The 12,401-nt window shown below is 40.7% G+C and overlaps 1 protein-coding gene across 2 annotated transcripts in view; it reads left to right on the forward strand.

Annotated features, from left to right (window-relative positions):
- LOC122775612 (homeodomain-interacting protein kinase 3-like) overlaps window positions 1-7,967 on the forward strand; it is a 34,411-nt gene extending 26,444 nt beyond the window's left edge. For both annotated transcript variants that reach the window (XM_044035638.1, XM_044035639.1), the window contains exons 17-18: window positions 1,859-2,010; window positions 2,767-7,967. In XM_044035638.1, the coding sequence (XP_043891573.1) occupies window positions 1,859-2,010; window positions 2,767-3,327 (713 nt within the window). In that variant the 3' untranslated portion in view covers window positions 3,328-7,967. The remainder of the gene's footprint in view (window positions 1-1,858; window positions 2,011-2,766) is intronic.
- Window positions 7,968-12,401: the final 4,434 nt, after the last annotated feature.

A 12,401-nucleotide genomic window follows, 5' to 3' on the forward strand; every position in this document is an offset into this window, starting at 1 on the left:
TTCTTGGTCCAGGGTGTGACTATGTATCAGTACCTCTTAATAATCATACTTCAAAAGACCTGAACCATCATATTTTTTTACAACAAGCAAGAGGCTTTTATGCAAATCACTTTCTATACTAACACCCACAAAGTTGCCATAAATGTACCACCTCTGCCCTTTGTCCTGTGCTCTGTCACCTGTGCTTTGGTGGTGTTTGCTTTGCAGGTCATAGGGAAGCAGTAGGGCCAAACTACCCCCTAGTGGGTCATAGAGCCTTTAACAGGTGATAAAGAGACAACAGTAGAGAACTGGCCGCTGCAGTCTAATACCTGAGATGCATCCACATCAGGCAATGCTACCATTTCCTGTCATTTTTCACTAATGGCTTTCCCGCTATCAGAGAAGCAGCTTTCTTCAAGGATGAAATAAAAACATCTTTGGACATGAAAGATTCTATGCTCGTCCCACACCTGTTTCTCATGTAGTGTTATATTTATAAATTATGCATATAAATGTCTAGATTTTGTCAAAACCTCAGTGAATCAGATTTCCTTGAGAGGAATGTAGTTATGGAAGTTCTCCATATCTCTAGTAGTCATGCTGGCCAAAGTTTGTATTTCTTGTTAATCTCTTAACCCCTGACCCTTCAAAATAATCGGGTTAGGGTTAATGTTTGTATCAGGACTTGAAGCACAGTAGACCGAAACAGGTCTGTTGGCTTCTAGCAGTGGGAGGAAAGTTGGATGCATTTCATTTAGTATTAGGTCAGAGGCTGTGTGTTTTCTACTGGTTCTTGACATGCAGGAGAAGTTGCTTTTGGGCGCTGATCTGATAGTTACACTTTCTCTTACCAGAAGTTAATTTTAATTGATGCTGGAGTTAATTTAAAACAGATGCAGATCAAAGTCCAAGGATCAGCTTTGCTCCTCACTTGTCAGTCCTGTGTTTGCCAACAACCTCTTCTTTCTCTTTCTTTATCTCTATGGATGTTACTCTCTGTCCTGTGCTTTACTCGTTTTAATGTGAACGCAACGTTCACTCCTTAGATGGCAGCAGAAATTACAGTCACACTGTGGCCATAAAATGTTAAGTTTTCATTCCTCTACAGCACTTGGCGAGACATTTCTGTCGTGACAAATAGTCAAACCTCACTTTGAGTAAAAGTAAAGTAAAAGGAGTTGTCACTGCTTAGAAGTGATTCTCTTGAGACTAAACCTCTTGAGTTAAACTAATATATACTTAAGGATTTAAAGTAAAAATACAACTCAATGTCCAATGGAATATAAACAGGTTTTTGAAAATGAGGTTTTAAAGTTAAAATCGATAGCATAAAATTCAGGTTGAAACTTCAGAAGAGTTCAAGTGATTAATCTGAGTAAAGGTATATTTAGGTTATTAACATAACCCCGGTTCTCTGAGTAATATGAGTGTGCCAAAGAGCTTATGTTTTTGGACCCATTTGACTGTGAGAAGTGTGACCCAAAAAGTCAAGGACATTTTCTGGTGATGACCAAAGGAAAAAAAAAATTAGAGTTTGGTGATAATCCGGTTTAGGATTAAACAATCCCAGTGGTTTTTTTAGTTAAGGAAATGTAGTGAAGTAAGAGTGATTGTAATAAAAAAAAAGAATCACATTCAGTACAAATGCTCCCAACAATATTTACCTTCAGTACATGATATCACTGCTTGTAATCTAGATGCTGCTTTGTCAGTCTGTTGATACAGCTCTACTTAAACCCAATGCATGTTTTTCTGTGGTTTGAAACTCTGCACTTGTTGCTCTGCGTCACCCACTTCAACCTTTCAGATCTGTCATCTGTGGAGTTAGTACATATCATCTTTCGCCCAACTCACTTCCATCTTGTCCCTGTCCCAGCCTCAGAGTCCTGGTCCCGGTCCAAAGGGCGCTGCAGTCTCATAGGACAACAGAGCAGTCCTTCTTCTGCCCCCCTCCTCCCATCCGCCCCCCTCCTGTCCCGGCAGCTAAAGTCATCAGTGCAGCACCAGCCCCCTCTGGCCTTTGGACAGGTCAGTTTGTGTCATTTGACTTTTCTCTGTTAAACATTCTGCATGGGGTTCAACCGTTTGAATCATGTGGGTTTTTTTGTGACACAGGCTTAAAGGTTATAACAGAAAAATCAAACTAAACCTAAATCTATCACTCAAGCAAAATGCAACCCTCCTTCTGTCCAAAGCTGATATAATCTGTCTTTTAGCCCTACATGTGTGTATACAGCAAACATGAAGTACATTTTTGCATTGCATTATTCAAGAATCTGACTGAAGGGTTATCTTTCTGTTTTTGCCCAAATATGGCAAGTAAACACTAGGTGTGAGTATCTGCCCTGTTCTTTTCTGGGCAAGAAGAGGACAAAGAGGAGACTGGGCTGTTTTATTGCCAGTCTTAGTGGCCTTCACAACACAGTGTCATACTTTATTAAAAACCTCTTTTCCAGGAGAGACCTGGGAAAGATGGGCAGCGTCACACAAAAATACAAATAACAAAGTTGCACAATTAAAACACAGAGTAAAAACAATGACAAATGAATAAACAAGCTATTATAGAAATTACTAAGTGGAATTATTAAAAACAAGCACATGTGATGGAATCAGACTCAAATACACTTAATTTGGACCATACAGTATAATTGTTCCTCAATCACTATTGGACTACATCTATAAAATACTGGGAAATGTATGCATTTTTAAAACATAACATTTTTGTGACAAGAAGGCCCTATGGTGCTGATTTTTATAGACTTACCCTTCCCCTCTCTTTCTCAGGTGCAGCCGTACGGTTCAAACCACAGCAACAAAGAGTGGAACGGCAACTATGGGCCGCTGCGACCGCACGCTTTCATTCCCCCAACTGTCCACACACACACCTTCACACACCTGCAGCACAGCAGCCCCACGCACACTTCAGCTGGCCCGCATGCACACACCCAGGGCCTGCCCACACACACCCTGCTGTCCTACCCTCCCGGTGGCCCCCTCACATCCGCCCACCACCCCCACCCCATCCTGTCCTCTCGCCCTCCTCCTCCGCCTCCCCCTCTCCTCCAGCACAGCTACGGTCTCTCCCACCCTCAGGGAGGCACTATCGTTCACCAGGTGACCCTGGGCATCAGCACGCACCCCCACCACCCAGTGCATCCCGCTCCCCACCCACACAGGCTCCTCCCCTCACCGACCATCCACCAGCACGGCTACGCCCACCTCCCGCACCAGTTCAAGCCTCCCTTCCCCCCTGCTCACCCCTACATGGCCTCCCCCGCTGCCTTCACCGGCTTCCCTCTGAGCCCCACCAAGCTCAGCCACCACCCACAGTTCTCCTACATCTGAGGTCCAGGATGCCGCCGCAGCAGTTCCCTCTGGGGAGAAGGGGCAATGGAAAATGGAGCGGGGCTGCGACCTGGGCAGGTAGAGCTAGTAGCAGAGCACAAAATGGACTCTTCTGATGATGACGAGCACAGACATAATGTCTATAACACGAGGAGGAACGGAGAGAAAACGCAAGAGTCACAATGCTGAAGATAAAAAAAAAATGTAATGGAAAATTCACAGTGTCTGAAAATGAGAAGGTTCACATCAAACTGATCTGAAAGACTTCTCTGCGCAATCCCGTCATGCAGCAGAGGGATGGATTATAACCCACAAAGCTTTATAAGAGGACGTTACAAGAATTAATTCACAGACGACGACGATGATGACGAGGAAGTGTTTCGTTAAGAATGTCCTTTGCACATTATCTCCTATCATGTGACGTTCAAATCTTGTGCAGAGAAAATGATCTAATTCGAGGCTGGAGAATGATTTTCTTGTTGTTGTTGCTCTCGGATAAGTCGGCCTCCCCTTCCCTTTATCTCCTTTGCCTTGTAGCCGCCGTTCAGATCTGTTTGTTAAAGCCATCCCGGTCCGTATTACACAGGATCCAACGCTCCTGTCTCTGTTTCCGGGCAGTTGTTTGTTTGTTTTTCTCGCTGCTGCCGCAATCCTAGTGCCTTAAATACGATGACGTTACTTCAGGAGCTTATAGATTGTAAATTTAAATGGGTTTGCAGCACTTAACCTACAGACTCTGATCACGATGGGCTTATTTGATTAATATAAGGATTATTAAGTGTGTTTTATGTTTTAATATTTGGCTAATGTCGGACTTTAGTTTGCTTCCTGACTCAGAGTATAGTTTCTTCTTTAACTAGAGGCTGCACATATAGGGCTTTGACTGAATGAGCTTTTGTATGTAAATATAGAATGATTTGATATTTTGATAATCGATTTCTATTTACTATAGTACTTAATTCATAACAGTATTGTCACTGTTTACTGTAACTGCAATACAATCTAGATAGCCTCTGGGTTGCTGTGTTTTTATTGTTTTTGGGTTTTTTTGCATTTAATTTAGACTCGCTGTCGATGCAGTTTAGAATTTTTGGGAGTGGCATAGACAAAGATAAATGAGATTGTTTTAACGTTTTTACTTTTTAACGGCTTGTCAGTGTTTTGAAATAACCTTTTCAGCTAACAGTATCGTTGCTGGGCTCATGAGTGTTAGAGGTGCATTGGTTTAATTGTTTTTAAATATTCGTGTGAGATGAACTTTGTGTCCATGTATTGAAGCCTGTTGTCAGTTTTGATACATTCCTTCAGGGTGGATGTATAGCCTTGATATATATATATATATATATATATATATATATATAATTATTATTTGTTTTTGGTTGTGTGTTTTTGATTTCCAGTGTGTAGTCGAGTCGCGTATTTACCTGTCAGCATATCAACTGGTATTTTACTACAATCAGCACCAAAGACTGTTCATTAATCATTTCTGAAGCATGGTCGATACTATTTTTCCTTTTCACCTCCAGCATACTGTTGCAGTTTATCAACATTGGAATATATTGTGAGAGCTCTATTTTAAAAAGAAAACAACAAAAACACAATGAGGTTGAGGTTTTATTTTTCTGAGCTATGTTTGGCAAATTGTATTTGGAATGTATAGATAATATAAGCTGCTATATATTGATTATCTGCCACTTCGTAGCTGTGAATTTATAGAGGACTAATCTCATTCTAGCCTGCGTTCTCTCTCTCTTGTATTGTAGTTTTGGAGACTAGATACAATAGAAGTGGGGTTTGTTTTGATTACAGAGTATATTGAATGCTACTCCTATTATGCTAGTGCCTCTGTATTTTTGGCTTTGTTGTTTTGAAGTGATTGTAAACTGCTGTAATGGAAGTTATGAGGTTTGGTTTTTTTTCCGTTTTTTTTCTTAATTTTGTTGCTTTTGAAAGTGTGTGTGTGTGTGTGTGTTTTTTGTTTGTGTGTGTATTTAGCATCAGTATTTCAAATGTAGGCTGGGTTCACTCTCTGATTCGGTCACGAGTGTCGTTGACGTATCGTTTTTTCTCTCTTTTTATTTCCGTTACTGGACTGTATTTGCTACTCACTGGACTGTATTTGCTACTCGCTGTACTGTACAACTCGTGCCTTTCTTCAAAGCAGTCGCTGACGGGCGACGTCTCGCAGTCGGAGCAGTATCGATTTTATTCCTTCTGAGGGGATCAGCTCCTAATTTACAATTCACAAACTCCCCCCCAAGTCTAAATAAGATGTGGTCTAAAAACAATCTTTTTTTTTTTAGTTTTCTTAAACGTCAGGGAATGCTTTACCGTGCAGTACTCAGAAACATGGGGCCTGATTATACGCAAATGCAGAGCTTTATTCTCACACCGTGAATGTATTTGTTAACCTCTTGACCCGTGTTTTTTGGTGTATTTGATGCATTTCTCATGGCTACGCAGCATTTACGTCCAGTCATGTGATTGAGGTGTCGATGGTTCCTGTATGCAGCTTTTACCATGTGTTTCTTGTCAGGGCTTCTTAAAAAAAAAAAAAAGTGCTTTATCTCTCAATCGTACTGTGTGTAGATCCAAAGCTGCCCCGTCCTCATCGTACTGTTGTTGTTTTGCTATGTTGCTTAAGTAATGGTTTATTTTGTGTATCCGTCTAAATATTCTACTGTGTCGATCCTCAAACCAGAGGATGCACACTGTTAAGCTTGGAGTGCTGTCTGCAGTTATAATCACAGCTGTGTGTGTTTGTGTGTGCGCGCGCGTGTGTTTGTGTGTGTTATGGCACAGTAATTCATAATTTTAATATGTTTTATTCTTTAACGCTGTTGTTGTGCAGCCTCTCTCCTCATATCAATGTTCTTTTTCTTAGCTCGGCGCCTGCGATGAGATGAACATATGCACCACCTCAGTGATGCACCGGCCATTTTGGGGGTTGATCGCTTTAGAACAGAAAAATCCCAGCTGCCTGCAGTTTTACCCCTGATGGTTTCAGTGTTTTAAATTCACTGGAGGGTCACACAGTACCAGGCTACATCCACATTACTTTCCAAAATTTACTTTCCAAAACTTTGTTTTCCTTTTAAAAATGCACCTCGATTGTTTTACGAGGCAGTTATTTTCCATAGAGATTTAGGGGCAGAATTTCAGTCTGGATTGACAGAAATTATGGTTTAGTTGCTTCCTGATTGCTTCTTATTAACCAAACGGCACGTTACAATGATACCTCAGCGGTCCTGCAAACTTAAGTCTGCCCCACACCAGAGGATTTTCAATTCTGACTTGACACAACAAGCCTTGTACAATGTTTTAGTTCTGAGAAAGCACAGACTAGAGCGTTAATGGCGTTTAATGAAACGATTTCAGGGAGGAGATTTCCAGGGATTTAGGATCTCACCGAAACTGTCTTTGTTCGATTGCGAGATGTCTTGCAAGACACTGGGCTAGGAAAACGATCTTTATATTGATACATACTTAAGATTTGAAATCGGGAATTACTCTGATAGGTCCGATGACGCGTCTGTTAATCCCTCACACTGCAGGATAATTTGGCCTGGTAATCTGTTCAAAACAGCATGAAATCGGAAACACCCGTGATTGTCGGAAGGACCGAAATCTGGCCAATTATCCTCTAGTGTGGGACAGGTTTTTAGAAAAGACAGTTTCTACAGACTGATCTGTCATTTGTGGTCCTTTCTGAAACAGCAGAGGAGAAAATCTGTTTATCAGCATAAACACGTCACCCAAAATTCAGTTTTCCTAACGAAAACCTAGTAGTGTGGATGTAGCAAACTCCAATAGAAACTGAACAAGCACACGTAGCCCAGCAGCCTTAAGTGACAAAGCAGACCTGAGGACTCTTCACCTTCGACTTACACTAAAACAACACCGTGAAGTCCAGCCGTCAGTGATTCCAGTGCCTTTGTCAGGCGTTAAAAAAAACAGTGCATCTGAACAAATCGCAATAATGAAGAATTAGGTCCTTGCTATTTTTTATCAGTGTTTAAATAATACAAGTGTTTTTGGGGTTTCTTGTCCTGGGTCTGCTTTTAACGGGTCCCCCACATGTCATAACTAACTCCCCTAACACGGCTCATCTCATTTGGTTTCAGGGCTGAAAAACAAAGAGTGTAAAAGTCGACTAAGACACGTTTTTAGGTAGATTTTTTTGTACCACAGCTTTGTAATTTGTGTTGACATTTATAGTATTTAGACACAAGTATGTAGACATGATTGCTAATTTGAAACAGTTACTGTTCTGAATATGTGTAGATTTGTGTGGCTTTATGATTTGATTTTCTTTTGATTTTTTCGACTTTTATTTTTTTCTTAATTTGCTACACTAGTTTGACATGTAGCACCTGCACTGTGCAATATAAAACAATATGAGGACTGGGGAAAACAAATGATGATTTGGATGTAATAGTGTGTCTTACCAGTTTGCGGTCGTTTTTTCTTTTTTTTCCCCCTCTGGTTCTCAGTGAGTTTAATGTGACCAAGCCTTATGTACTTTGTCACAAAAAGCGGGTCCTTCTTGGTGACTCTTATTGGTGAGTGTCAAATCATGAATTGATGGTGTACTATGTCAAGATTCACTTTGAATTAAAAAAAAAAAATCTTTTGCTTCAGTCAGTTTGTTGTGTTTGTTGAGTCGACCGGCAGCCATTTCAGACGTCATCTCAATGTGTTGGGGAATTAGGTCTGAACTGAAATGTAAACAAATTCAGCAGAACGGGCCTGTGGAGCCTGGCTTGAATATGCAGGAGGTAGCAGGTGGACAGTCCTCTAGACTTAAATACTGACTGAGATGACAGATTATTGTGAGGAATCCAGTTATTTAAAATATTTTTTTTAATTTATACCCCACACTGTATATAAAAAATGGAAATAGTCTTCCTGTTTCAAAATAAAGTGTCAACATTTGCAATTTGACACCATGGCTGTTTTTGCAAATGAAAATGTACAGATATATGAACTACAACCAGGCACCTATTGACAATATTAGCTGTCAATCCAATATTGTCCACTCATGTGCGTCGTGTTTTATAAGGTGTTTTCCTCTAAATAGGAACATAATTTACTGAAGCGTGTTTTAACCTTGTCTCTGGCGATCTGGCCAGAGACTACCATGCCCTTTTGCCCTCTGTCAGCTGGGATTGTCAACAGCGCCCCCTTGTTTCCAATTAGTTCAAACACTCCCACAAAACTCAGGACACATGTAATACATTTCCATGTTGTTTAATAGGAATCTTGTGAAACTGTGAACACGGTAAGACGAGTATTAGTATTAAACACTGACAGTAAACGGCAGCAAACGTGAAGCTAACTTGGCATTAGCATTAGCGGTTAGCGTCCGCGATTAGCACTAGCGACCTCTATACTACACACAGACATTACTGGCAACCTATCATTACACATAAACACTATAGAATGAATTAATTAACAAGTGATGTACTGTTGATGAGACCAGTAGCTCCTCAGGAAACGGTTTTACTGACACTATAAATCAAGCTAATTTCCCCACAGACTCCCATTCACACCGTTCTTTTTGCAACCTGTGGGTCGGCCCCTGGTTGTTAAATATGTGGTTACTTCAGGTTGGTCAAACTTATGTTTAACATGTGTATAACCATTTATTGAAATTTGACCAGCAGGTTGCAGCAGAGCTGAAGACATAGACCGCAACATGATTTATTCACTGAAGGAAGGTTAACTAAAAAAAGAAGAAGTTTCCACAGTGAGTGTGAGTGGTTTGAAGAGGCTCTGCTGATTTTTTTATTTTGGAGTTTGTGTTTCATTGGACATCGTTTTGTTTTAGGTGGCTTTTGATTTACTGTAATGTTTCAACAGTTTTCAAGCACTTTTGTGGACGTTCCAGTGTCCTTGGGCACCTTAAAAGTAATCATACAAGTCTAAAGTGTTCACAGTTATAATGAAGTTGTGTGAGTAATGCCGTGGTCCTTGAGAGGACCACGTGTAGAACCTTAGAAGGAAATCTAGAATCCAGGAGTCTTTGAGAGGACTCCAAGTAAGGTCAATTCAGGCTCAATTTTTTTTCTTGTCTTCTTAGGAATATTGGAATAGGAGTATTTATATTGAGTACTGAGGTTTAAACAACATTAAAGGGAGTTCTGCTGGTCATTGAGATGGTTCTAGACAAAGAAAGAGGTCCAGTGTGTATGAATCCAGAATTTGTTTCTCAAGTATGTCCAGTGTAAGGTTTACACTTTAAAACACTAAAGTCGTGGAACAGTTTGTTTTGGTAGAGTACAGTACGTACTGATTTTTGCATTTCCATTAGAAAAAATTGGAAAAAAACAAAAATAACCAACCTATGCTGTTTTTTGGCACACTTCCCTTGGGTTACCAGAGTAAAATAGTAAAGTCAAGCTCGACCTGTGACAGTCAGCTGATTGAGCAACAGAAAAACGTCACCCCCTTGCGATCGGTGTTTCTTCAACACCTGCAGTCTATTCACATACATGTACAGTATTTCGGCCATCGGACACAGACCCATACTCGAGTAAAGATAGTGTTCTCAGTCAAAACACAAGCCTGACCCAGGTGTTTACAATTCTAAACTGTACCGTACTGGACCAAACCCTAAACCCTAAAACGTGCCATGATGGAAACACAGCATATGTGTATGTTCTGTCTGGTTTATCTGTTTGGTGCAAGATGGTCGGCCTCCATAAAACAAGGTCCTTGCCTAACTTGCATACTTAAAAATCTTGCCATTTGCATGGCATTCACACCACGGGATCACAGCATCTTTGTGCCACAGCGTCATAGGCATCGTCATCGTCAAAGTGTTAAACTCAAGCGTTGGGATCGATTGACGCATCACACCGCTCACAATATTCGCACATCACCACCTGGCCAACGCGAGATTTGCATCTATTTATGTCTGTGCATTGACTTTGTATGTAAACTCCAGTGTGAACACAGCATAAAACTACCAAAAAAAGTCAAAGGTTTGAACTTTAAAGCGATTATACACTGATGAACAGGATATTAAAATTCTGCTAACAAACCCTCCAAAATGTTCCACACTCAAACCTTTAATGGAATCTTAAATGTCCATAACTTTTAAAAGCCTGAAAGGGGATTTTATTAGTGCTTCATGAGGTTCCGTGCAGACTTAAGTTGGGAAGGAGCCAAGTGTAATTATGAGTGATCAAAGTGTCCTTGAAGAAGCACAGGTGGCTCCTGATAATGTTGTCCTGGACTTTACAGACGTCCTTGAAGTTTTTTTGTCCTCAAAAAGTTCCAGTGGTTATTAACTGTGTTGTGTTTTCTTTTAGGGCCACTGATTTTTGATTCTGCATTTAATGTTGGAGGTTAAGTGTAAGTCAAGGGATTTCTCGAAAGGTTCTGGCCGATTTTCCCCAGTTGCTGCGTGAGGACATTTTTACAGATAATAATGAGTTATAATGAGAGAAACAGGCTGAGATGGCACAGATATACCTGGAGAATGTAGCATGTTAATATGATTAGTTTCAGTCATTAGATGATGTGGAACAGACGGCGATCGTCACCACCACCACGCTCTCACTCCCTCATCTCCACCGCCACAAATTGAAATCTGTTCACTGAAATGAAACAGCTCGGCGTGGACGTCTGTTTCCCCGACAGTCTCATATCTGCAGAGTGTTTGTTTTCATTATCCTCCTGAGGGACGTTTGTGTGATGAACACTGCCAACATCCACTCCCCCACACACACACACACACACACTCACACTACAGGATGTCACTGTATGTGATCGCAGGACTTATTCCTATCTGTTCCAAAGGTCCGTAGTGAATTAAGAAGGAAGACATTTAAATATGTATGTCCTTCTTTCTGGAGCAAACTACAGGATTGTATGAAACTGAAACATTTGGTCACATTAGACATTTTCGCTTTTATCTATTTATGGATTAGATTGTACAAATTCTGTCAATAAACCCTCTTAAATGTCGCGCACTGGTCCTTTAACTTGACTGTAATCTGAAGTAAATTATTCAGCATACTTGAATCTACAGTAGTTTTGGATTTTCAGCACTTCACCAGTGTTTTTGTTTCATTTCTCACTGAAACTTTCTTCTCCTCAGTTTGTGTCAAAAGTTCAGATGATTTTCTCTCACCATGGAGTGTTAGTGTTTGAGTGCAGCCAGCAGGGGGCGTCACAGCCACTTCACCACATCAGCCTCAGTCATAGTGGTGCAGGTGGGGAAGCAGAAGAAAAGGAGTGACTGTTTTTTTCGTACATTATTAGAAAACAACATTTATTTGTTTCTTAAGTTTGAAGAAGAAAGAGTTTTGACTCTTTAACCTGAGCATTTTGTTATTTTTTTCATTTATAATTCACATTTTTAAGTATTTTATTGAGTGTAGTTCCTACAGGATTTATGAATAATAAGTGAATTGTTTATTTTAATCATGGTTACGTATTGCTAACTGCATTTAATTTTTTCTCTGTGTTCAGAAGAAAATAGTCTGATTAATTCACCTAACCTTTAATTAAAACTTTATACCTCTTTCTAATCTTTCTAAATTTAGTGTATGTCGTTTTGTTTCTGACTATTTTCCACTTTGTATTAATGTTAAAGCTTCATAAATAAAACCACACACACAGGGTAACAGGGCTGTGAGGGTTCTGGTCTCTCTCTCTCTCCCCCTCTCTCTCTGTCTGTCTCTCTCTCTCTCTGTGTCTCTCTCTCACGCACCCAAGCATGCACACACACTGGTAACAGGTCTGTGAGGGTTCTGGTCTCTCTGTCTCTCTCTCTCTGTCTGTCTCTCTCTCTGTGTGTCTCTCTCCCCAAGCATGCACACACACTGGTAACAGGTCTGTGAGGTTCTGTCTCTCTCTCTCTGTCTCTCTCTCTCTGTGTGTCTCTCTCTCACGCACCCAAGCATGCACACACACTGGTAACAGGTCTGTGAGGGTTCTGGTCTCTCTCTCCCTCTCCCTCTCTCTCTGTCTCTCTCTCTGTGTGTGTCTCTCTCACGCACCCAAGCATGCACACACACTGGTAACAGGTCTGTGAGGGTTCTGTCTCTCTCTCTGTCTCTCTC

The sequence above is a fragment of the Solea senegalensis genome, linkage group LG10, assembly GCF_019176455.1.
Source record: "Solea senegalensis isolate Sse05_10M linkage group LG10, IFAPA_SoseM_1, whole genome shotgun sequence".
Classification (NCBI taxonomy): Eukaryota; Metazoa; Chordata; class Actinopteri; order Pleuronectiformes; family Soleidae; genus Solea; species Solea senegalensis.